The sequence below is a fragment of the Sphaerodactylus townsendi genome, linkage group LG17 (genome assembly GCF_021028975.2).
Source record: "Sphaerodactylus townsendi isolate TG3544 linkage group LG17, MPM_Stown_v2.3, whole genome shotgun sequence".
NCBI classification, from domain to species: Eukaryota; Metazoa; Chordata; class Lepidosauria; order Squamata; family Sphaerodactylidae; genus Sphaerodactylus; species Sphaerodactylus townsendi.
In genome coordinates, this window is record NC_059441.1 from 19,783,969 (window position 1) to 19,810,220 (window position 26,252).

The 26,252-nt window shown below is 46.6% G+C and overlaps 1 protein-coding gene across 2 annotated transcripts in view; it reads right to left on the minus strand.

Annotated features, from left to right (window-relative positions):
* Positions 1-1,286: 1,286 nt before the first annotated feature.
* ARNT2 (aryl hydrocarbon receptor nuclear translocator 2) overlaps positions 1,287-26,252 on the minus strand; it is a 141,229-nt gene continuing 116,263 nt past the window's right edge. The window contains exons 16-20 of one of the 2 annotated variants that reach the window (XM_048481683.1): positions 25,950-26,049; positions 24,113-24,251; positions 22,777-22,942; positions 21,361-21,497; positions 1,287-1,686 (exon numbers count right to left, since the gene is read on the minus strand). In XM_048481683.1, coding sequence (XP_048337640.1) covers positions 1,633-1,686; positions 21,361-21,497; positions 22,777-22,942; positions 24,113-24,251; positions 25,950-26,049 — 596 coding nt within the window. In that variant the 3' untranslated portion in view covers positions 1,287-1,632. Of the gene's footprint in view, positions 1,687-1,721; positions 1,981-21,360; positions 21,498-22,776; positions 22,943-24,112; positions 24,252-25,949; positions 26,050-26,252 lie in introns of those variants that run through there. The other variant, XM_048481684.1, reaches the window with a different exon arrangement.

Here is a 26,252-nt window from a genome sequence, read left to right on the forward strand (position 1 = left end):
TTATTTGGGGGCTCCTACATGTTCGCTAACAACAAATAAATGTGCACAATTACAAACATTTGGCGGGCAGGGAGATAGCAGATTGTAGCTAAATACCCCAGATGAAGCCAACTGGAAAAAAGAAAAACAGACGCAAATTGGCTTAATGCCTGTCTTGTGCCTAGCACCAGATGTGTAGTATCAGAGAGCTTCTACTGAAATAATCTTTAATCCCCCCCCCATCAGAGCAAGTTGCGATTCCGTTATCTGTAGAAACAAATGGCAAATTGGCCCAGCAAGCCAAAACGACACAGATAATGTACCTGCGATGCAAAACATATGAAAATGTTATGGCAAAATGTGTCTGTATACTCTCCAGAGGTCCCAGGATTTAAGATTAACTGCAGGCTGCTTATAAAACCAAGCAGCTTCCTTTCAGGGGGAATATATATGTATAACAGAGTCTGTAATATATATATTTACAGAGTCTATTGATGATAGATAGATCAGATCACTATGTGTTTGTTTGCTAGTGACCTTAGTGTAAAAATCCAAGACATCAGAGCTGACCTATAATTGAATACCTTTTTGAGCTATTTGTTCTAGAGAAGCACTGAACAAACCAATAACCAAAGGACCCAGTGACTCATGGGAAAGGATACCCCCATTATTACCTTCCCTGCTGGCCCCTGAGCCATGCTATGTGGGTCGACCAGCCAGCTGTTCCCCAGTACCTTTGGGCTGAAAGCACATAAATGTGCTGTTTTTCAGCATACATTGGAGATGCAATTTTTAATTGAATGCAGTTTTGTATAGTTTCTACTTGCATTGTGGTTTGTCTTTGTGCTGCTCCGGTTGTTTTTATGCTTTTTATTGACACGAGACGCCTTGCAGTTATTGCTTTGGACAGTCAGGCTATAAAATGTTTTCTAACAGGCATCTTGCGCAAACGCCCTGTGGAGCTTTTGGGTGAATCCCCCCCCCCCCATTGTTTTTAACAGGAGCTCTGTAGTAACAGTTCCAACAGGATTTTCTCTCCTCTATGTGCATCTGTAAAACATTCACCAGATTGTTTTTCTGTATGGAGTCAGAGGAAATAAAACAGCGTATCAAGTGCATCGGAGGAGCACAGCATCATCTGGACAATGCCTCCTGTCTGTCTGAATCAATTTACTAACATTATTTTTATTGCTGCTTCCCAAATCCTCTAATAAAGAAACTACAATCAAAATCCCAAAGGGTTGTTTTTTTCTGGTGGAGTGATATGGCACAGTCCCTAGCTAACTTCCCCCATGTTGGTGTCTTCGCTGATTATTCAGATTAATATTAGAGACATTAAAAACGGGTAAAAACACTAGAGAATCCCTTGTGTAACGGAGAGGGGTGTTGGATTTCCCCCATTTCTTCTTGAAACTGGATTTATTGCTGGGTGCAAAAAATACTGCTCACAAAGGAAAAGGACAGTTGACGCACAAATATCCTCTATGAGACAAGTCAGCTAAACAAACAGAGTGCCTTGGGAAGGAGAGCCGTTTGACGTCACGACACAAGGAAATGACTCACTGTTGACTTCTGGCTTGTAGAAATTCAGGTTTTATCAATGCTCCCCAAAGAGCAAAGTCCATTTGGGGCTTTGCTACGGACCAGAGGTCATCACTTATGGTGGACATTGATTCCATACTTCTGACATGCCGTTGGATCCCAGCCCTGAATGGAAATATTTTTATAGGTGGAGCCACACCAGTCATAGAACAATGGTTCTATCCTGCAAGAAGCATCAGCATGTGGGGCAAAAGGTGAGGTCACAAATGCAGGTAGCAAAGGGGATGTGGAAATGAGAGTTTATTCCATGTTTCCTGATGGCTATTCAACTGCTATTCAAATAGATTCTCTTGTATTTCCTCTTTTTGGAGGGGCGACACAAAAGCTGAGATCTTCTTCTGAGCTCATTAGGAGTCTCAGATTTTGCTGTACAAACTCCAGGATAACACCCTCAGCCTGCTGGAGCTATAGTTAATTAAGACTAGAAACAAGTACTCTATTTTTGTTGAGATTTGAAAGAGGGTCGAGTACTTAAGTGTATACCTTCATCTCTGGTCAACATAACTCGCAGGTTTTCATAGCATCTCAAAAACTTACCTGACCTATTTGACCAGAGGCAACATTAAACAAAAATAATGCATGTACATTGTAAAATATAAAACCACTCTCTCACAAACTACATCAGTTTCTCCTGGATGTCACCCAAGCACTGAGCCTGCCATGAATCTGCATTTACCTCTCTCTTAAAAATTTTCAAACTGAAAGGAGCCAAGCAGTTGATATTTCCTGCTTCTAGGAGACTCAGCTGTGCCAAGAGCTGATTGATGCACAGGCCAGCCAATTACAAAGCCATGTTCTGCTCAGAGTAATATTTCAAGTTAAATTGCTGGGAGATGGATTCAAGTCCATGCAAGAGGGAGAACCAGGGACATGGTGGAAATAGAACAGAAAGGGTGGGGAGAAACAAACCTTGACTTGCAGTGGAACCCCCCTCCCTACCAGCGTGGTGTAGTGGTTAAGAGCAGGTGCACTCTAATCTGGAGAACCGGGTTTGATTACCTACTCTGCCACTTGAGATGTGGAGACTTATCTGGTGAACCATATTAGCCTGTACACTCCAACACATGCCAGCTGGGTGACCTTGGGCTAGTCACAATTCTTCAGAGATCTCTCAGCCCCACCTACCTTACAGGGTGTTTGTTGTGTGGGGGAGGGAAAGGAGTTTGTAAGCCCCTTTAAGTCTTCTTACAGGAGAGAAAGGGGGAATATAAACCCAAACTCTTTGAACTCTCTTGTTCCAGAGGAAGTGGTACATAGAATCATAGAAAGGGTCATATGGACCAACTAGCCCAACCCCCTGCTCAATGCAGGATCAGCCTAAAGCATCTTTGTAGGGAGTGTCTGGTTTGGTGAAAGCTTAGATTTTCCTATTTCTCACAGCTGCAAAGTGCATTGAAAGTGCATTATTGTGCATGTGCGGAGCAGGCCTCAGCAGGGGGTTGGACTAGATGACCCTTTCCATAAAAATGACACAAAAAAAGTAGAGCGGGCTCCCAAAAGATGGCTGTAATGAAATCCCTGTGTTTTAATTCCTTGGAAGCTGACTTGGTTTTCATCATTAGAGACCACCCAGATGTGGACACCTGATTGTGTGGGAAAGGAGAGGTTAGAGGAAATGTAAGGTTTGTAGTCCTATGCTTTTATAAAAAATTGAATTACAAAAAAATTACTTCGTTTGAGGGGAAAAAACCACAACGAAGCTTAGGAAGGAAATTTCTGGAAATCAGCAGCACAAGAAAAGGACACACAAACACAGTAATTAAAGAAAGATGATTGTAACCATATGCTAAGAGCAAATGAATGGATAGCTTTAGAGATGTCTTGACATGTCCAAAGTTCTGTGGTTTTCTAGATGTTTCTGACTTGCAGTGCTGCCGCCATTCTGATGTTCGCTGATTGCCGCACAGTTTGGATTCATCACCATGGAAAATGGCCTTCGTGATGCGGGGGAATGTATCCGGCGTCACACCGCCTAAGGTGAACTCACAGGACAAACCCTGCCCGTTACGCAACCCAGCTTGCAATTCCGCAATGGTGGAAAATTCACGGGCTTGGAGCCATTGGAAATGTTAAGGGATATTTCACCTCCCTGCTTCTGCTGCAAGACCGATCTCTATTGCCATGCTATTCCTAGGGGACAGGGCTACCCAAAGCACAGCATGTTGGGAGAAGTTTGCAGTGGGATAACGGAAATTGACAAAAATCTCTCCGTGTCGTGGAAATTCTCTGTGCAATGCGAACCACTGGTTGAAAAGGCAGCAGCAGTGGCATAGTGGCATAGTGGCTAAGAGCAGTGGCTAAGAGCAAGTGCACTCTGATCTGGAGGACCAGGTTTGATTCCCAGCTCTGCCACTTGAGTTGTGGAGGCTTATCTGGGGAATTCAGATTAGCCTGTACACTCCCACACACACCAGCTGGGTGACCTTGGGCTAGTCACAGCTCTACGGAGCTCTCTCAGCCCCACTCACCTCACAGATGTTTGTTGTGAGGGGGGAAGGGCAAGGAGATTGTAAGCCCCTTTGAGTCTCCTACAGGAGAGAAAGGGGGGATATAAATCCAAACTCTTCTTCTTCTTCTTCTATATTGTCGAAGGCTTTCAAGGCCGGAATCATTAGAATGTTGCGGGATTTCCAGGTTGTATGGCTGTATTCCAGTAGTGTTTTCTCCTGACTTTTTGCTTGCATCTGAGGCTGGCATCTTCCCTGACGTTTCACCTGCATCTGTGAAGATGCCAGCCACAGATGCAGGTGAAATGTCAGGAGAAAATACTACTGGATCACGGCCATACAACTTGGAAAACCCACAATATCCTTGAATTTGACCATGCTTGAAAATGCATGGGGGTGGGTGAATCATCACACAATACAAGATATTTCCAAGCCATGTTAAACAACTATCCTGTTACATTGTCACTGTTCTTTTCAACTGACCTTTGAAAGCCTGGAACCGTGTGGGGGTGGGCAGCAAATTGTGGGAAGCCCTCCTAACAGACTGTCCTCTTCCCATGCAGCTGGGTAATAAGCTAAAGGGAATAAGAGAAGTAACTGACCTTGTCCATGTGGTGCTGGATCTTCACTAACTATCAAAACAGCCTGGTCCAAGGCCTCAAGAAAATGGCTCCCCAGACACACAGCAGTAGCTTTCAGGAGTCACAGTACTCTTCACCAGATTTATATGACATACACCGTGGTGGCAAACCCTTGGCACTCCAGATGTTATGGACTACAATTCCCATCAGCCCCTGCCAGCATGGCCAAGTCCATAACATCTGGAGTGCCAAAGGTTCGCCATCACTGGATCGAGTTGCAACTCACTTTCAGGGCAAGTGAGAAGCAGAGGTGGTTTGCCATTGCCTTCTTCTGCAGAGCCTTCTTCGGTACACTTCCATCCAAGTATTGTGTGTGAGATCTGATGAGCTGAGCGATAACATGCTGTCTTATTTTCCATCTGATCTCTCTCTATTTAACATCATATCGGGAGGGGCCGCATGGTACAGCCTGATCTCAAAGTTCAACAGAGTCAGTACTTGGATACCACTAAGGTAGGCTCTGCAAGGGAAGACCACTAAGGAAGGCACTGCAAAGGAAGACCACTAAGGAGACCACTAAGGTAGGCTCTGCAAGGGAAGACCACTAAGGAAGGCACTGCAAAGGAAGACCACTAAGGAGACCACTAAGGTAGGCTCTGCAAGGGAAGACCACTAAGGAAGGCACTGCAAAGGAAGACCACTAAGGAGACCACTAAGGTAGGCTCTGCAAGGGAAGACACCACCAAGGAAGGCACCAAAGGAAGACCCCACCAAGGAGACCACTCAAGGTAGGGTCTGCAAGGAAGACCACTCAAGGAAGACACTGCAAAGGAAGACCACCAAGGAGACCCCGTAGGCTCTGCAAGGGGAAGACCACTCAAGGAAGGCACCTCGCAAAGGAAGACTCACTAAGGAGACCCCTAAGGTAGGCCTCTTGGCAAGGGAAGACCACTAAGGAAGACACTGCAAAGGGAAGACCACCAAGAGACCCCTGCTGCAGGCTCTGCAAGGGAAGACCACTAAGGAAGGCACTGCAAAGGAAGACCACTAAGGAGACCCCTAAGGTAGGCTCTGCAAGGGAAGACCACTAAGGAAGGCACTGCAAAGGAAGACCACTAAGGAGACCCCTAAGGTAGGCTCTGCAAGGGAAGACCACTAAGGAAGACACTGCAAAGGAAGACCACTAAGGAGACCCCTAAGGTAGGCTCTGCAAGGAAAGACCACTAAGGAAGGAACTGCAAAGGAAGACCACTAAGGAGACCCCTAAGGTAGGCTCTGCAAGGGAAGACCACTAAGGAAGGCACTGCAAAGGAAGACCACTAAAGAGACCACTAAGGTAGGCTCTGCAAGGGAAGACCACTAAGGAAGGCACTGCAAAGGAAGACCACTAAGGGGACCCCTAAGGTAGGCTCTGCAAGGGAAGACCACTAAGGAAGGCACTGCAAAGGAAGACCACTAAGGAGGCCCCTAAGGTAGGCTCTGCAAGGGAAGACCACTAAGGAAGGCACTGCAAAGGAAGACCACTAAAGAGACCACTAAGGTAGGCTCTGCAAGGGAAGACCACTAAGGAAGGCACTGCAAAGGAAGACCACTAAAGAGACCACTAAGGTAGGCTCTGCAAGGGAAGACCAGTAAGGAAGGCACTGCAAAGGAAGACCACTAAGGAGACCACTAAGGTAGGCTCTGCAAGGGAAGGCCACTAAGGAGACCACTAAGGTAGGCTCTGCAAGGGAAGACCACTAAGGAAGGCTCTGCAAGGGAAGACCACTAAGGAGACCACTAAGGTAGGCTGTGCAGGGGAAGACCACTAAGGAAGGCACTGCAAAGGAAGACCACTAAGGAGACCCCTAAGGTAGGCTCTGCAAGGGAAGACCACTAAGGAAGGGTCTGCAAAGGAAGACCACTAAGGAGACCACTAAGGTAGGCTCTGCAAGGGAAGACCACTAAGGAAGACACTGCAAAGGAAGACCACTAAGGAGACCACTAAGGTAGGCTCTGCAAGGGAAGACCACTAAGGAAGGCACTGCAAAGGAAGACCACTAAGGAGACCACTAAGGTAGGCTCTGCAAGGGAAGACCACTAAGGAAGGCACTGCTAAGGAAGACCACTAAGGAGACCACTAAGGTAGGCTCTGCAAGGGAAGACCACTAAGGAGACCTCACTCAAGCGTAGGCCTGGCAAGGAAGACCACTTCAAGGGAAGGCTCCTGGCAAGGGGAAGACCACTAAGGAGACCACTACAGGTAGGCTCTGCAGGGGAAGCACCACTAAGGAAAGGCAAAATTGCAAAGGAAGACCACTAAGGAGACCACTACCCATGTAGGGCTCTGCAAGGGTGGGAAGACCACTAAGGAAGGGTCCTTGCAAAGGAAGACCACTAAGGAGACCACTAAGGTAGGCTCTGCAAGGGAAGACCACTAAGGAGACCACTAAGGTAGGCTCTGCAAGGGAAGACCACTAAGGAAGGCTCTGCAAAGGAAGACCACTAAGGAGACCCCTAAGGTAGGCTCTGCAAGGGAAGACCACTAAGGAAGGCACTGCAAAGGAAGACCACTAAGGAGACCCCTAAGGTAGGCTCTGCAAGGGAAGACCACTAAGGAAGGCACTGCTAAGGAAGACCACTAAGGAGACCACTAAGGTAGGCTCTGCAAGGGAAGCACTAATTCACTAAGGAGAGACCTACTTCAAGGTAGTGGCTCTCTGCAAGGGAAGACCACTAAGGAAGGCTCTGCAAAGGAAGACCACTAAGGAGACCACTAAGGTAGGCTCTGCAAGGGAAGACCACTAAGGAGACTACTAAGGTAGGCTCTGCAAAGGAAGACCACTAAGGAAGGCTCTGCAAAGGAAGACCACTAAGGAGACCACTAAGGTAGGCTCTGCAAGGGAAGACCACTAAGGAAGGCACTGCTAAGGAAGACCACTAAGGAGACCACTAAGGTAGGCTCTGCAAGGGAAGACCACTAAGGAGACCACTAAGGTAGGCTCTGCAAGGGAAGACCACTAAGGAAGGCTCTGCAAGGGAAGACCACTAAGGAGACCACTAAGGTAGGCTCTGCAAGGGAAGACCACTAAGGAAGGCTCTGCAAGGGAAGACCACTAAGGAGACCACTAAGGTAGGCTCTGCAAGGGAAGACCACTAAGGAGGGCTCTGCAAAGGAAGGCAACAGCAAACCACCTCCAGTTCTCACTTGCCTTGAAAGTAATTGTTGGGGTTGGTCAGTGGCAACTTGACTGCACTTTAGACACACACCAGATCATGTCTTTCTGACAATCCAAAAGCTTGAATTGATGTAAGTGCTGTTAGTCTTGAAGATGCCACTGGACTTTTATTTTGTTAGGACAGACTCACATGGCTACTATTTGCAATCCATTGTTACAGTCTCCTGCCTTTTAATTAGTAGTGTTAAACCATTTATTAGTTTTTATCACAATTGCTATTGACACTTGTAGTATTTTCATGGTTCCCAGGGCCTTTCAGTTGGCTTTAACTTTTGCGTGCTTTGTGCCGCTAAACAATTTTAACTAGCTGCATTAAACCATTTATTTGCATTTTTTAAAAATCGCGGCTCCGATTGATACTGGTAATGTTTTCATTATTCCTTTGGCTCTTGCAGTTGGCGTTGTAACGGCAGTGGGCGTTTCGTGCTTCCAATCAGTTTAATTCGGACACTGTTTATTGAATTTCACGTTGGAAACCCCCTTGAGCAATTTTCATCTGCGCGCGGGAGCCTTGTGTAAATATTTCAAATAAAATAAATACCCCGTCTTGTTCTGGCTTCCGCAGCGAGTGTGTGTCAGTACATTAACAAGAACAATTTCTTGCTTTCAAAAAAAAAAGGCTGGGAATTGGATGTCACCTTGCCTGACTCTGCGGACCGGCTTCGAGAAACAGATGCTGCTTCTCCAGTCTGGCCAGTCTATTCCTGGTTGGAGCAGACATACAAGAAGACTAGTTGCCCCACATCTCAGAGGGGAATGGGGTTATGCCAGGTCATACCTGGAAGGCAGTGGATCAACAGAATAAAAGGAAGAAAACAGCATTTCCCGTTCACTCACTAACTAAATGTCCTATTCTTATGTAAGATAAGACCTGGGGCAAGAAGGGACGCAGCAGCATTTTAATTTGCTCACAGCAACAGCATTCTTGGGCCGGTCGCGCTCATAGAAGGAAGTGGTGCCTAATGCACAGGGCAGCAGATCCCAGCCCTACATTGTGAGACTTGCATGAGTATAGTGTCTAGATCGGTGATGGTGAACCTATGGCACAGGTGCCGAAGACGGCACTCAGAGCCCTCTCTGTGGGCACACATGCCGTCATCTCCCCCTCCCCCCTTGCCCAGCCAGAGGTGGCTGCCAGCAAACGCGTTGGGAGTCATGCTGCACAGGCTGGCCGTGCATAAGGTGCTCTGCCAGCTGGGGCTGAGCTTCAGGGAGGTCCTCTTGAGTCGACCTGATTTGCTGTAAGTACCATCTACCGCCCCACAAGTGCCCCCCATCCCCCACAAAGCTTGGGAGACTGGAGGCTGGCATGCTTTTCTTGGCGTGTAACTTTTGGGATCAAACGAAAACTTTGGGGGTAGGATTAAAAAGCAGCACCCGGGTGAGGGGCTTCTATTGGGAGGAGTGTGTCTGCTAAGAGCAGGGCAGGTGCAGTGGTGGGATTCAGGCACTCGCCCCTATTGGAGTGAACTGTTTGTTAAGGGCCCCCTTCCCCTGGGGGGAGAGTGATGGGGCTTTTAGTGCCTGGGAGCCCAGGGCTGGAAGGAGAGATCTGGCAAGGTCCCTAAGCTCGCAATGCCAATCCCATTCCCACAGGATCAAAGCAAAAGTACAAAAGATAAAAGGCATTTCACACCGATAAAGAATTGAGCTAAACTAGGCCCCGACCAACTGGCAGGAAAGGGAGAGGAGCATCCCTTACCGCCCTGAGCACCCCTCCCCCCCTCCATTCTGGGTCATTCTGGCAGAGGCAAATGTGGGGCAGAAAGGTCCATTTCAAAATATTCTCCATGCGTTTATTTTTCTGTTCCTGTTGCATTTTTGTGGGAAGTCAAGCGGTGTGATGACATGTGAAGGAAATCAGATGGCTGCTCCACAAATTTAGCTTTCCTGAAGTTATCCCACCCCTCGCACAGCATTCTTGCTTAGGATTGCCTCCCTTGACTGCCTTTTTACTTCTATTTTGTGGTGGTGGGGTTATTGGATTTCAGAAACCAAAAGTTTTACTTCCCTCTCCCCGCGCCCCTCCCCCCTCCCCCGCCAGGCCCCCAGTGTGATAATAGTATAACTATTTCAGGAAGATTATTAGCATTAAACCTCAGATCTAGTTTTGGGGAAGCACGGTTAAGAGCTTTTAAACCCCACTGATTTTCATGAAAAGAACTAAAGCACAATCCTTTACCTGGGAGTAAGCTAGGTTTCTGGCAATGGGGCTTGTTTCTGAGTAAACCCTCCTAGGGTCATGATTAACCCATTTGAAGCGTTGCACAGTTGCTTCAAAGCAAAGCCACCAACTACCACCAAGCTTACTCCCAAGTAATGTGCACCTTGGAGCCAACCATTTTTTCTAAACTAAAACCTCAGTATTCAGGTTAAATTGCCATGTTGGGACTTTGCGATAAATAAGTGGGTTTTGGGTTGCAATTTGGGCACTTGGTCTCAAAAAGGTTCGCCATCACTGGCCTAGATCAAGGGAAGTAATCATACCACTCTCCTCTGCATTGGTCAGACCTCCCCTAGTGTACTATGTTCAGATCTGGGCACTGCAGTTTAAGAAGGATATTGACAAGCTGGAACATGTCCAGAGAGGGACAACCAAAATGGTAAAAGGTCTGGAATCCATGCCCTAGGAAGAGAGGCTTAGGAAGTTGGGGATGTTTAGTCTGGAGAAGTGAAGGTTAAGGGTGAAGGTTAGCTATGTTTAAATATTTGAAGGGGTGACATGTTGATGAGGGAGCAAGCTTGTTTTCTGCTGCCCCAGAGACTAGGACATGGAACAATGGATTCAAGGTGCAGGAAAAGAGATTCCACCTAAACATTAGGAAGAACTTTCTGACTGTCAAGGCTGTTCGACAGTGGAGTTCACTGCCTCGGAGAGTGGTGGAGTCTCCTTCTTTGGAGGTTTTTAAAAAGAGGCTGGATGAACATATGTTTGGAGTGCTTTGATTGTACGTTCCTGCATGTCAGGGGGTTGGACTTGGGGTCTTTTCCAACTCTTATGATTCTATGAGTTTTGGCAAGACAGAAACAACAGATAGGGAACAGGACTACAGGAGCCAGGCAGATGTTATTGGTGCGGCTTCTGCGCTGTGGGCCAAGATGGCTCTTGAAAGCTTAGAAGAGCACATCGTTTTAGAAAAGCTTGAGAAATGCCAGACCAAAGCACAAGCAATGGCTTGGTTTGCGTTCCTGTTTGTGCTCAAATGTGTTCAAAATGAAGGAAAGGAGCATTGAGGCTATTTAGTCTTTTACGGGGGCTTCGCTACCTTCAGCCAAGCTAACCTAGTGTTCAGGCAATAAAAAGATAAACCTTTGAGGGGTGAGGAATGGGGCTGATGCACTGCATTGGGATCAGTGCATCGATTTTTATGGCTTGACCCAATCGAAGAATGGCCTCCGGAGGAGCAGAAGCCACACAGGGTGCATTCCAATGGCTACTGTGCAGTTCTCCAAATACAGCCAAATATCCTTACAGAGTCAGGGTGGTTTAGTGGTTAAGGTAGTCTCTAATCTGGAGAACCGGGTTTCATTCCCCGCTTCTTCACATGAATGGCAGGCTCTTATCTGGTGAAGTGCTGGAGTTGGTATTGAAGTTATCTGGAGTTGGTATTGAAGGACCCCCAACAAATATATAGCCTAATTAAACTTAGACTATATGATCAGGAGTATCAACATCTAATCAATTGTGCAACAACAACATGCTCCCCATTGTACTTTGGTATAAACCCTGAGTCTGGCACGATGGCCAAATACTTATTACAAATCCCGGATTCTAAACAACGCTGGGTACTGACTCGAGCCAGATGCAATGTTTTTTCCCCTGCCCTTTTGCAAGGCCGGATTGAGAAGCGGCCTCTATCACATAGACTATGCCCTTTCTGTCCCACCATGGTGGAAACATTGGACCACATTTTATGTTATTGCCCAAAATATAATCCCCAGAGGGAAGCTTTAGTACTACCGATAATGGGAAATGTGCCCCCCAAAATATCAATCCCAAAATTGTTAAACAGTAATAATCCTTCCATACTTGGGAGAATAGCCAATTATTTGCTGCAAGTCATGTCCTTAAGAGGTATGTAAAATAGGCAAGTACAAAACTATTTAAATGTGAAATACTCCATACCTCTGATACTCCTGGGGTATTTTAGAAGGTGTTTATAAGGAGCTCACTGTTATTTATTGCATTTTATGGAAATTTAATTAATTTATAGTATTAGTAATTTATAATATTAGTAATTTATAGTATTATAGTAATTTATAGTATTAATTAGTATATACAATTTATAGATCTTGGGGAAGGCTATACCTTTTTAGTAAATAGGCTATGAATAAGGAATATCTTAATCCTGTCTTAAGTGTAGTTTTAATATACCTGTTCACAATCCCGTGTACAATGGAATGGACAAAAATTTTTAATCTACGCTATTTTTATAAATGAAGTGTGATTTTAGAATGTAAAACTACTCATAGACGCCATGTACAACTCTTTTAAATTTAGTGATGGTCTATACTCACGCTTTTGTATCTTATGCCAATAAAGGTCTATTGTATTGTATTGTATTGTATTGTATCGAAGTGCATTTGCTTCACCACTCCTAAACATAAACATAGCCTTGGGCCAGTCACAGTTCTCTCTGGACTCTCTCAGCCCACCTAGGTGTCGTGGGGAGATGAAGGGAAAAAGAGTTTGTAAGCCCCTTTGAGACTCCTTACAGGAGTGAAAGCAGGGTAAGAATCTTCCTCCTCCTCCTCCTCCATCATCATCATCATTTAGAGGGCTTATGGAGGTACTGAATACTATGCTCAGGTCTCAAGAAATGCACTATAAACACTGGGCTTATTTGTTATCGAAAAATATTCTTATAAACTGGATTATGAAAGAACAATTGGATTAAAGCAGATATCTGGACACCTTTAGCCTCTAACCTGAAACATTCTAATATTTTGTTTGCTTTCCCTCCCTTCTTTTCCTGGTTCTTCAGTTTGGCTCTTTATTTCCCTGTGGGTGTTTGGCACAAATAGGGGAAGGTTAGAGATAAAAGGCAGAGAGAACGAAAGACCCATTTTCACAGTATTAAGAGATCTCATATCATCTTTGTTTTTTGACTCCTGAAATATTTACACAGCTGTTTCGCTACTGGTAAAAACAATTTTTTCCCCTCATGAGGCCTGGCAAGTGCTCTAAACCCAGCAAAGCTGTGGGGAGGACTGCGTGCTACTTTTTATCCTACCATTATGCCCCAGACGGCAACAACCCTGCTCAGTTCCACCACCAGTGAGGAGACACCATTTTGAACAAAATGGCACCCTCACAGTGAAAGCCAGCCACCTGGAAAGAAAAGCCCTCCAGTTGGTGCCGATATATACAAATGGATGACTAGTGGTTTTGAAGGTTAAAGATTAAGATCCAATAAAGAAAAGTAAGACTTTATTATTAACAACGATTCTAAAGTGCTGAAAGCATAGATTTAAGGGCTAATATTCAGGGTAAAAGAAACTGGAAGTTTATATGAATATAAAATACTTATTTCACAATTATAATTTGGTAAATTTCTGTATTTGTGTATGTTTTGGGCTTTGACTTTGAAGTACCAATAAATTTTTTTAAAAAAACACTTGCTACCTTTAGAACACCTGGAAACTGAGGGGAAGGTCTCTAGTTTAAAACACACATAGGTCGCAAAAATCATAGGAAGCAGTGTGGGTCCCCTCAGCTGGTAGAAAAGGCCAGGCACAGAAACCTACCAACAGGATATCAATGCAGGCAGTTCCCCGTGCGATTTGATGCCTAGCTCGGGCCCCTTCCGCACCTGCAGAATAATGCACTTTCAATCCACTTTCACAATTGTTTGCAAGTGGATTTTGCTATTCCGCACAGCTGCAAAGTGCACTGAAAGTGGATTATTCCGCATTTGTGGAAGGGGACTAGAAGATATGCTGAAAATTGGAAGTGGGACATCCACGTTCCTGATTGTCTGGTTGACTGAGCAACAAGAAAATGGCAGCTTCAGAAAGCTATAAAAAGTGCTGCTTCACAGCAGATACAGCAAAATGAACTGGTCACGTGTAGGGAATTCTGATACAGATATGTTCTTGAAGATTCGCCCACCATGTATTGTCAATTAGAAAAGATATCCAAGATGGATTTGGCGACAGATCCAGCTTGCTCAGCAATGGTACAAACATTCCAACCAAATCAAGATAATCTGAGGAATTCCGAAGGAGGATAAGAAATGAATGCATGAGTGCTGATCAACTTCCTGCAGAGACCTTAGATATGGCAGTGGTCATGAGAGGTTATTAACTAGGCAACTACAGACTACACCCTTCTCAGCCTGTTGATGGAGTTCATCTAAAAAAAAAACTGGGTTGTAATAACATGTAATTGATCAGACGGGCATTTTCATAAAGTGAACTTTAATGTCTGAAAAGTTGAGGCCCTTTTCTTTTACTCTTGTATTGTTTAAGGCAGGAGTTCCCAAACGTTCTTCGCTGGCTACCCCTTGGCAATCCATTTCCCTAAAATTGTACCTCATTAGCAAACTCATTAAGTGATTTCTTCCTGCCTACCCCCAAACACGTACCACAGGTTGGGAACCACTTGTTTCAGGGACTTAATCATCCTGTATTCATTGAATTACTTTGTAATTTTGTAACAGGTTTTGTCTGTCTGTTTGCACTGTTTGTAGCATGTTTTACACTGTTTCGATTGTATTGTCTTTAATTTCTGTAATCTTTCTTGAGCCTCAACAAGAGATTTATGCATTCACTACTTACCCCGCAGCTGTTTGCTTCTCAGTGGGGTTTTCTCACCGTTTTTTGTTTACACAGATTACCGTCCTGCAAAGTGCCCCTAGCTGATCCAATCTGCCATTTTGCCTGCCTGCCACCTTTAATCATTTATTTATCTGGCCATCTTTGGTCTAGCTAGATCATGTCAACAACAACAGACATCGCAGCAGTGGCAGGGAGGCAACTATAAGCAAAGTATAACACAACTGTAAGCAAAGTATAACACAACTATATGTAAAGTATAGTCCCCAGTTAATCAATTCTAGACCATGTCAATTTCACAGGGTTTCAAAAGGTCCATCGCTCCAGCAATAGACCTTCAGCATCAAAATAAAAAAGAAGCCCTTCTGCTCAGCCTGAAATTGTGGTCCAAAGAGTGGGAGGAATTACTGTGGCGTGGGCAGGGGAAGCAAGGAGGAGTGAGAAAACCTGAGGATAGCTTCATGTATGGTGGTCTTCACTTTCTCTGTGAAGGGAAAGAAAAAGTTGCACTAAGGCCCTTTCCGCACGGACCAATAAACACGGGTTAAGGATAGGATAAAACCCGGGGGGGGGGGGCTTCACATGGATCCCGCTCATAATGTGAGTCCGCTCTGCATCCCACCCACCCCCACCCCCTGGGTTTTACAAAAATTGTGATATGTGCGATTCTTTTGTTTTAACGTGTCTCACAGCTGCAGCCTAGTGAACGGCGCATTATGCAGCTGGAGTTTTTGTTTTGCTTACCTCCTGGCTCCCATCTGTGGAGCCACGCAGGGACTTCTGGCTTCAGTAAGGCGCTGGGGGAGCATGGGTCCCTGCCTGCAGAGCTGTGCATAGTAAGAGGTAAGTTTTAAGAAAAAAGTTGTGCCTCCATGCGAAGGTAGGAGCAGCAGTGGCGTAAGAGGTTAAGAGCTCGTGTATCTAATCTGGAGGAACCAGGTTTGATTCCCAGCTCTGCCGCCTGAGCTGTGGAGGCTTATCTGGGGAATTCAGATTAGCCTGTGCACTCCCACACACGCCAGCTGGGTGACCTTGGGCTAGTTGGGTGACCTTGGGCTAGGTTATTGCCGCCTGAGCCCTTCGGGGGAGGGCGGTCTATAAACCCAATAAATAATAATAATAATAAATAATTCTTGGAGCTCTCTCAGCCCCACCTACCTCACAGGGTGTTTGTTGTGAGGGGGGAAGGGCAAGGAGATTGTAAGCCTTTTTGAGTCTCCTGCAAGAGAGAAAGGGGGGATATAAATCCAAACTCTTCTTCTTCTACACTCCCTGGCCAATGTGCTGGCTGTCCATGGGCTGTCCACGGCCTGGGGATATGCCGGGTTCATTTAACCCAGCTGCAATCCAGTCTAAATTTACTGTGCGAAAAGGGCCTAAGACCTTTTGGAAAGTATGAGGATTCTCTGATCTGAAGGCCATGTGACAGCCAAAGAGGGGAGAATCATGTACTTAACACAGAAGGGCACGACTGTGCTACAGCCTGCAATGTATGTGTCTGAACTGGCTCTTAATAAGATTATTCTTGCTCTGTTGTCAATAAACTCAAAGGGAAGAAGCTAACATTCTTGCATTAATTAGTCATTATCCTCTTTTAAAACTCCTCCCCAATGGCTATTCATGAAAAGCTGGGTCTTTTGTTCATTTTCTCCTGCCCTCCCACACCCCTCTGGACTGTCCTCTGCCATGACGACAACCACAAATACTCGCAATATAACCAAGACCAGGAAGTTCTCTCCTGCAGTGTCACCTTCTTTCTCATCAATGCAATCATCGGCAACAGTTCGTAATGCTTTATTATTTTAATGAAATCTCAAAAGGCAGGTTATTCATTATACAGACACGCAAAACTGGCTTTGCTATACAGAACACTCAAAAGTACAAAACACACACTGACCCACAGCACAGGTGCACATCGACATGAAAGATTCCCAACAGATCGGAATGCAAATGATAAGAAAAGTCCACTTCTTTAAAACAAAAATCACATTTAAAAAAAGAAAGAAAAGCAATATAGGGCATGTGGTCCTATCCAAGCGGTGCACTTCAAGGTTTCAATGGGACTGTTAAAACACGAAATCAATTTTCTCCTACTGAAATCACCAGATAACCCAGCCAAAACTTAAGCCCCACCCATTCCAGTGGAAGATGTGAACACTAGATTCCAGAACGGCTGCACCAAAAGGCAGAACCAGAACAGATAAATCCAGGTTAAGAAGTGAAGAACCTAGCATTTCTATGATCACAAAAGCAGCAGGCAAATAAATATTCAACATGATGATGTTCAAAGTATTAGGGTAGGCAATCCTGCCTGTTCCAAAGGGAGAATTTGACATGGGGTAACTTGGATGAGTTGAGTCAGTCAAAGGCAGAACCAAGCAAGAACATGAGAAACAGCCAGAGAAGAAACAGAAAGGATCATGCCAAAATCTTAGTACTGGGTCCCTGACTTGCTCAAATAATGTCTGGTGAGTTACAGTGCAATCCCGAGAAGAGTAAGCCCACTCATTTCAATGGGCTTAGGCTAGAGTAACTCTGAATAGGGTTGTGCAGTTAGTTGTTTAACTCTCTTCCCACTGGAATAAATGTGACTTAAATATTTAGATTGGGTTAAATGGCATTAAAAGCGCCAAATTTTGGCCAGACATGCCCCAAATTTCTATATGAAAACTGGCCCATATCCATGCAGTTGTTTACCCCAAAGATCAAGATGGCAACGTAGGATATATTTGCTCCCTAAACCACAGCAATGCTTTCCCGTTTGACCCTTTTCCTTCTGGTATTTTGCAGCCCACACAACGCTATGACCCCGGTATTGCCGCTAGAACACACTCACAAGGCCCAGCTTGCTGGTTCCAAACAAACCTGTCTAGTGGTTAACTTGTGAAGCAGTCAAGCACAATACAGCCGTGTTACAGCATCAATAAAGCAACGATGGTTCCATGCCTGCCTACTTTAAGCAGGGAGTGAGAGGATGTGCAGAAAAGCACGTACTGACAGCTGGGTAAACCTGACATTCCCGCGTCCGAAATGAATCAAGGCGTTTTGAAAAAGCAGGCTTGTAAAAATTACTTCTGATTCCAAATTTGTATTTTCAAGACAAGAAGGGCAATTCGTTTATAAGTGGATGTGGATGACTGAAACGATGCATGGAAAAACAAGTTACACTCAACACAGGACTGGTGATGAAAATAGCAGTCCTTTGCGCATCATGGGCGGAATTGCTTACTCGATGGAACAGCGTCATCCCTTTGGCTTTTTACCCATCCATCCCTGGCTTCTGCTGGTGAAGGGATGGAAAGTTGATGGCGGGGGGGGGGGCGGGGTAAAGCTCTTGATATGGGAATGAGCCCACGTAGAGTATAACAGGTAGGCCGGGCACATATTTTTGAGCCTCAACAATGAGTGATGTTAAAAAGGTAATATAATGATGGAAAATGTTACAACAGATTGGACTGCCTATCAGCACATGTTAGAACGACGAGAACTTTGCAGGGGGAAGGTTTTTACTTACTCCTTTGCACACTGGCCGAAGGAATTAAGAAGACGGGACAAATTTGAGGACCATTTTCCCTTCCCTGTTATTCCAAATGGTTCAGCTTCTTCTGCCACCAAATTACCACATCACTCTGGTGCAAGTCTAGTCTTCCCCATGCTCACTAACTATCATTTCAAGACTTATCTGATGCATCTCCTGCTCTTACTGGCACTGTCAGAATGGGCCCCTGAAAATACTGCACAAACTAGACCAGGCTTTAAGTCTCAGGGCTGGTTCTTGGACCAGGGATTCTAGACACATAGTCCGAGAGAAGGTATGATGCAGGGGAAAAACGAGCGGCTGTTTGTGCTCTGCAACACTTCACTATGAAGTTTCTCCTGCAGCTCTCCACTTAAAAGGAGTCTCCTGTTGTGATGCTTCCTCCTCCCTGATTGGCATTTCGCCCACCGATCACTTCCTGCTCGCCTCCTCTGGGAGGTCACAAAACCCGGAAGAAAAGTTACGCTTTCGAATTGGTTGATCAGCTTCTCTGGGAAAGTGAAACTATAAGAAAGATCACATTTTGCCAGCATTTGAAAACCACATCACCCTTCTGATCTGCGGCGCAGCGGTTTTGGGAGAAGGTAAGAAAAATGCATAAATGGAAGTTTACAGTGAAGGAAAGGTAAGCTCACTGCGAGGCAGAACACAAGTGCATGAATGGCCAGTGTTTTTTCAGACACATGAGAATCCATGTTTTCAGCCAGTCTTTCTTGCCACAAAGGGTGGAAAGAACACAGAAATCAGGCCCGTTGCATCTGGTGCCCATGCCACCTGAGACTCTGTATGGCCACTGATGTGTCATGCATGCCAGAGGATAAGGATTCCCACCCAGTCTTCCACAGAGAACCCCCACCTTCACAAACAGGTGCAGGGGCTTCAGTCGTATGTGCTCCAATGTATGACTCTGGCCTCATTTGTAACGGACTTTCCTTTTATATGGGGATGGGAGGGTGGGATCCCAAAACTGAGATAGGGAATTCACTTCGTACAACACCAGATATACAGATAGTACTAAAATGTACACATGTTCAAGTTTAGATGGGTTAAAATGAGACGGCAAAGGCATGAAACTTTCTTGCAAGAAAGCATTAGGTCACATGGCGTAACCTTACATTCAACCTGGTCAAAAATGACCGTGGAAAGAAGGATAGACTCTAATGTCGAGAACAGGACGGGACTTCCCTAGCAATAGAGAACACTTCAACACACACACATAATCACACAATCCAAGAGAAAGCACAGGAAGCAAACAATGCTGCCTCATGCCCTGTCTCACAGTATACTGGCCAAACTGTACATCTCAGCATAAAAGCCATATCCTACCAAAGGGCCCTCTGACTAACCGTTCTCTTCCTTAAAGCATGTTACATGAAAGTGGTTTCAAGACTCAGTCAGAAAATGGTGGCTTGGAAGGGGACTTGTGCCTTGATAGTGCAATGTCCCCTCACTGACCTTTTAAGTCCAATTATACCCATTTCCCTGAACATTACTGATGCATGCTGGCCTAGAGGTGAAGGTTGGAACTTTCCAGGCTGTTGTGGAATGTATTGAACATATGGCCAACACGGGAAAGAACGGCAAGGCCAGAAGAGATGTATTAGCCTAGATCTGGCCATCTGGTTGCTCACGATCCGGAGACGGCCTACAAAGGAACGTCTCCTTCCTCACAGTTTCCAGTCGAGAAGAAACAAAAAATGTTCAAGTGCTGTGACATATTCTGTACCCTTTTCAACAAAAAGAACTGAGTAGAATTGTAACTTCATCCGCCACGTGCTGGGCCGTCTTTCTTCTAGAACAGGGGTAGGGAACCTGCGGCTCTCCAGATGTTCAGGAACTACAATTCCCATCAGCCCCTACCAGCATGGCCAATTGGCCATGCTGGTGGGGGGGGGGGGGGGTGCGGGGGGGGGGGGGTGGGGGGGGGGGGGGGTGGGGGGGGGGGGGGGTGGGGGGGGGGGGGGGTGGGGGGGGGGGGGGGTGGGGGGGGGGGGGGGTGGGGGGGGGGGGGGGTGGGGGGGGGGGGGGGTGGGGGGGGGGGGGGGTGGGGGGGGGGGGGGGTGGGGGGGGGGGGGGGTGGGGGGGGGGGGGGGTGGGGGGGGGGGGGGGTGGGGGGGGGGGGGGGTGGGGGGGGGGGGGGGTGGGGGGGGGGGGGGGTGGGGGGGGGGGGGGGTGGGGGGGGGGGGGGGTGGGGGGGGGTCGGGGGGGGTCGGGGGGGGGGGGGGCGGGGGGGGGGCGGGGCGGGGCGGGGGGGGGGGGCCCCGGGGGGGGGGAGAGGTGGGGGGGGGGGGGAAACCACACAGCACCCAAGTGATTCCGGCCGTGAAAGCCTTCGACAATACATTGAGATAAAACATTATGTGGAAGATCCTTCATGACAGACTCTCCACAAATACGATGCTGCTGTTTCTTTGGCAGTTTGTTATAGCTTCTAGACAGATGTCGTTGGCATGGTTTGGAATACCAAGGGGGTAATGGTCCATCAAAACTCCCCTCTTGCTCACACCCTGCTTTTTCCTTTCTCCTTACCTGAGGTTCACTGTTTTACATGCTCAACTATGTCATTGTTGTAAGGTAAAGAGCAACTTATTTTATTTTGGGGTGGAGTGGGGTTGCGAGTTCAATGAGGGAATCGCTCCAATAGTTTCAAGGGACACGTCTTGCTTTCAGGGAGGGCTGGTGGGTACCAGAACCCAAGCAGAGCAACAAAGAAGGCCCAGGAAGTGGCGGAGGATGAGTTTAAAATCCCCTGGGATCTTTAGGTGAGACTGGGAGCACTTCCGCCCATGCAGAATAATGCACTTTCAATCCACTTTCACTATTGGGGGGCTGTGTGGTTTCCGGGCTGTATGGCCGTGTTCTAGCAGAATTCTCTCCTGACGTCTCGCCTGGATCTGTGGCTGGCATCTTCAGAGGACCCCAGTGATTCCGGCTGTGAAAACCTTCAACAATACACTTTCACAATTGTTTGCAAGTGGATTTTGCTATTCTGCACGGTAAAATCCAGCTGCAAAGTGCATTGAAAGTGAATCAAAGGTGCATTATTCTGCATGTGCGGAAGTGCTCAGAGTATAGGGATATAAGCGAGGCAGCTGTTTGGGCTGCGAGTCACACAATATAATTCTGCTTTTGGCTTCTTACACTGACCCCCAACTGATTGTTTGACAACCCCATCTTGGCACAAAGGCCTTAATGGCACAACTCTTGGTTCTGCTCACCTGGAACACTTCCGTCTGGCTGGTCTGCTGGTGAGGGTGCTGTTCGCTGTTCTGCTGGTTATGGTGCTGGCTTTGCCACTGGGACCAGACCTCCGAGGGCCTTCCTTGAAACTGCCCACTGCTTTGGCTGCTCTCGGCTGAGAGAATGAAAAACGGCATCGAAACACAGAACTGGATAAGACTTCAAGGTCTTTTCCGACGTCCTTCTAGTTCAACCCCCTGCACAGAACAAGAACCCCTCCCCCACTCCCCCAGTGACCCCTGCTTAGGGGTGTACCGCTAATAGGAACATGGGGTATCCCATGTCCCCAGGAGCACGCCGCCGAACACAGCCCCCAAGCCTTCCTGCAGGGAGATTGGGGGGGGGGGGTGTTTCTGCGACAGGCAGTCCAGGAGATGGCTTGCTGCTACGGCACCCGTCCGAGTTCTGCCCTCCCGCAGCAGGGGCATGGGGAGGGGGCCGCAGGGAGCCAGGGGGGTGGAGCGGGGAGGTGGTCATGCCCCCGGGCGCAAAATAGCCCTGGTACAGCACTGCCCCTGCTGTAATGATGTTTCGTTATGACGATGCATTTTCTGTTTTTAGGAACTTCAGTCTGTTAATAGAGAACATCTATCTTCCTTTTAGCAAGTGAGTGATGACCCAGATCTATGGCAATATTGTTTAAAAAATGTATAAGAATTTCTATTCTGATATTTTTGATTCTTTAACAGCCAGGGAATCGGGCCACGCTGAAGGAATCCTGTGACCAAATTTACTGGAGTTTGGTTAGCCCGAAGGAACATCATTGTCAATACTCTTTTAAGGCCCCTTCCGCACATGCAGAATAATGCAATTTCAATCCACTTTCACAATTGTTTGCGAGTGGATTTTGCTACTCTGCACAGTAAAATTCAGTTGCAAAGTGCATTGAAAGTGGATCAAAAGTGAATTATTCTGCATTGTTTGTGAGTGGACTTTGCTATTCTGCACAGTAAAATCCAGTTGCAAAGTGCATTGTAAGTGGATCAAAAGTGCATTATTCTGCATTGTTTGCGAGTGGACTTTGCTATTCTGCACAGTAAAATCCAGTTGCAAAGTGCATTGTAAGTGGATCAAAAGTGCATTATTCTGCATGTGCGGAAGTGGCCTTAAGCAAGTGTGCTGGAACTATTAGGGTCACATTTTCGTATACAAGCAGTTTGCTTTATTTTTGTGTTGCATATCAACCCCGTTTTTCTCCCCAATGGGGATCCAAAGCAGCTCACATTGCTCTTCTCTTCTCCATTTCATCCTCACATCAACCACCCCGAGGCATCGATTAAGCTGAGCATATGTGACTGGCCAGAGGTCACCCAGTCAGGTTCACAGGCAGAGCGGGGATTTGAACCTGGGTCTTCTCCCAGATCTTTGGCAAAGTTGCCCGGTTGCCTACCTACCAAACCCTGCAGTTCTGTTCGCCAGGCTGGAATAGGCATTTCCGCTCGGAGAAGACGTGGCCGGACTGGAGAGGGGGCTGTAAGACGCCGGGTCGGCGGGGTAGGTGTGGCTGGTTCCAATCCCGAAGGGTGAAGACTGAGTCTTGCTGGACTGTGAAGGAAGTTGCTAAACAGGGAAACAAACAAACCCAGACTAGACCAGCATTTCCCTCCTACGTTCGTTCTTCTTGACCTAGGAACGGAGTGGCGCAATTGGCCTCCCCTTTAGCAACATGAAGTTGCTGAAGCAAGACTTTTTTGCCAAAATCATCAGATGTATCACTCCCACCTTCATTTGTCTCTGCCAGGGTTGATTAGCTTAGAAGTAAATCTTAATAAAGCAAATCTCAGTAGCCACAGCTGGTTTTGCCCTATTTGTTACCCAAGTGAGACTGAATCAAAAGAAGGCTCTTATCTGCCATTCATACCTGAACAGCCTTCTTGGAAAGCTGAAACATACAAGCCAAGTAAGGGGGAGATGGTTTACTAGCACCAGCATTGCGCTGCAGCACAGGTATGCTTCTGGGGAGCAATGTGTGGGGGCTGGTTTTGAATCACTTTGGCATGGTTTTAGGCAGAACTGGGAAAAAGCCAGCTGTGGAAAACATCTTTCTCATTTCTGACAAGCTCCTCAGTTCTAACTCCCAGAGCAATTTTGAAATTCTCTTCTAAACCTTTGAGAAAGGGCTATTTGGTAAAATGAAGGATAAATGCTTCTATGAGCCTGCCAATTTTGGAGGGGGGCGTGCATTAGGTGACCGGTGCTGCAGTTGAATGCAGGGCCAAGTCCTCCTTTGGCTTGCTAATATGTATATATGTCAGGCAAATGGAAAAGACAGCCTCAATTTGTACCAAATAATAATAATAATAATTTATATTCCCCCCCCTTTCTCTCTTGCAAGGAGATTCAAAGGGGCTTACAATCTCCTTTCCCTTCTCCCCCCCCCCCCACACAACAAACACCCTGTGAGGTGGGTGGGGCTGAGAGAGCTCCGAAGAACTGTGACTAGCCCAAGGTCACCCAGCTGGTGTGTGTTGGAGTGCAAAAGCTAATCTGGTTCACCAGATAAGCTTCCACAGAAGAGCCAGAGCAGGGAATCAAATCCGGTCCCCCAGATTAGACAGCACCTGCTCTTAATCACTACACCACACTGCCACCTGCAATGTTAAAACGAATGAGTTGATGCCCCTGCTGTTGCATTTGGCATGCGGCAGCAACAGGATCTTATACCAAAATAAGGTTTTTTCATCCCCTTCCAAAAAGAAGCAGGCGAGCCCGCTGAATGAACCTTCATACCTGTCCTGGGAACGGAGGGCGACTGCCGGTCCAGGTCACTTGACTCTGGTTTAGCTGGCGAGAGATCTGCGTCAGGTTCTGCCCTGTTGAAGAAGAGGACTGAATGTCGTTGACACCGGGGACGTGGACCACAGAGGAACTAAAAAGGAGGAGAACAACGGTTCAGTGATGCTTATATATCCCAAGGCCTAGAAATATGCTTCTTCACCCAATGCATACATTAAATTGTTGGGACACACTTCTCTAAGGCCCTTTCCACACATGCAGGATAACACACTTTCAATCCACTTTCAGTGCACTTTGCAGATAGATTTTACTGTACGGAATAGCAAAATCCACTTGCAAACAACTGTGAAAGAAGAAGAAGAAGAAGAAGAAGAAGAAGAAGAAGAAGAAGAAGAAGAAGAAGAAGAAGAAGAAGAAGAAGAAGAAGAAGAGGGGGAGGAGGAGGAGGAGGAGGAGGAGTTTGGATTTATATCCCCCCCTTTCTCTCCTGTAAGAAGTGCTTACAATCTCCTTTCCTTTCCCCCCTCACAACAAACACCCTGTGAGGTGGGTGGGGCTGAGAGAGCATGGAAGAACTGTGACTAGCCCAGAGGTGTAGCAAGGAGGGAAAGCACCCAGTGCACTGGCATGTGTTGGAGTGCACAAGCTAATCTAGTTCCCCAGATAAGCCTCCACCGCTCAAGTGGCAAAGGTTCTCCAGGTTAGAGTGCACCTGCTCTTAACCACAACACCATTGCTGCCCTCAAAGTGGATTGAAAGTGCATAATTCTGCAAGCGTGGAAGGGGCCTAAGACAATGCAATGACCACTAATTTAGATGCCTTTTAAAAGGCCACTAGATACATTCAAGAAGGGGGCTAGCTGCGTCCATGACGACAAAATGGATTTCTAATTCCCTACCTATCCCTGCTGTGAATATTCCCTTGATTTTTTAAACCCCTTAGCTGGCGTTATCTCAGAGAACTGCGACTAGTCCAAGGTCACCCAGCAGGCTTCATGTGGAGAAGCAGGGAAATAAATCCAGTTCACCAGATAAGAGTCCGCCACTCATGTGGACGAGTGGGGAATCAAAGCTAGTTCTCCAGATTAGAGTTCACTTACTCTTAACCACTACACCTGGCCAGTTCTCTGTACATCCTATGAAACAAATCCTGTGGCGTGCCCAGTTTCATGGGTGACCAGTAGAACCTGGAATTTTGAAACCATAAGCTCCTCCCCCTTGGTGGATGCAGGCAGGACAACAGCCAAATATGGTGGAGCTAAGGAAGAAGCAGAAGAAGAGTCGGATTTATATCCCCCTTTCTCTCCTATAGGAGACTCAAAGGGGGTTACAAACTCCTTTCCCTTCCTCTCCGCACAACAGACACCTTGTGAGGTGGGTGGAGCTGAGAGGGCTCTGAGGAACTGTGACTAGCCCAAGGTCACCCAGCTGGTGTGTGTGGGAGTGCACAGGCTAATCTGAATTCCCCAGAGAAGCCTCCACAGCTCAAGCAACAGAGCGGGGAATAAACCCAGTTCCTCCAGATTAGAGTACACCTGCTCTTAACCACTACACCACTGCTGCTCTCTCAGAAAGAATTTTGCAGCCGGTCAATGTCTGGCATTTACTGGATTTTACAAACCAAATACTGGTTACCTTACAAGACCGTAAAACCTTACAAGACCTTAAAACCGCTACTATGATTCCAGAGGAAAGTGTTTTTTGACTGGGAGCCATAGGAATTCTTTCCAAGAAAAATGCCTTAAGTTATGTTGCTAAGCAACAGTGGGCCAATGCAAGCCACGCCCTCCAACAACAGTGCCTTCCATTTATTCATTCTGTCACAAGATACCTGAAGGATTTCCCAGAATGTCCTGGCTGGAAAGGGCTCCCTTGGGAATAGATCTGCTGGTTTCCCACCGTGGATGCTGAAGGCATCATCTTTTTATCTGCTACAAGAACAATGCCAAGAAGACACATTTCAGAGCGGAGATGGAACAAACTCACAAGATATGTGAACTGCTTCTCACTGGAAAATGGTCTTCGTAGTCCCTCTACAAGACACCATAAAAAAGTTACATTCATGGCAAACAGTTCTGGTGGTTTTCCGGGCTGTGTGGCCGTGGTCTGGTGGATCTTGTTCCTAATGTTTCAT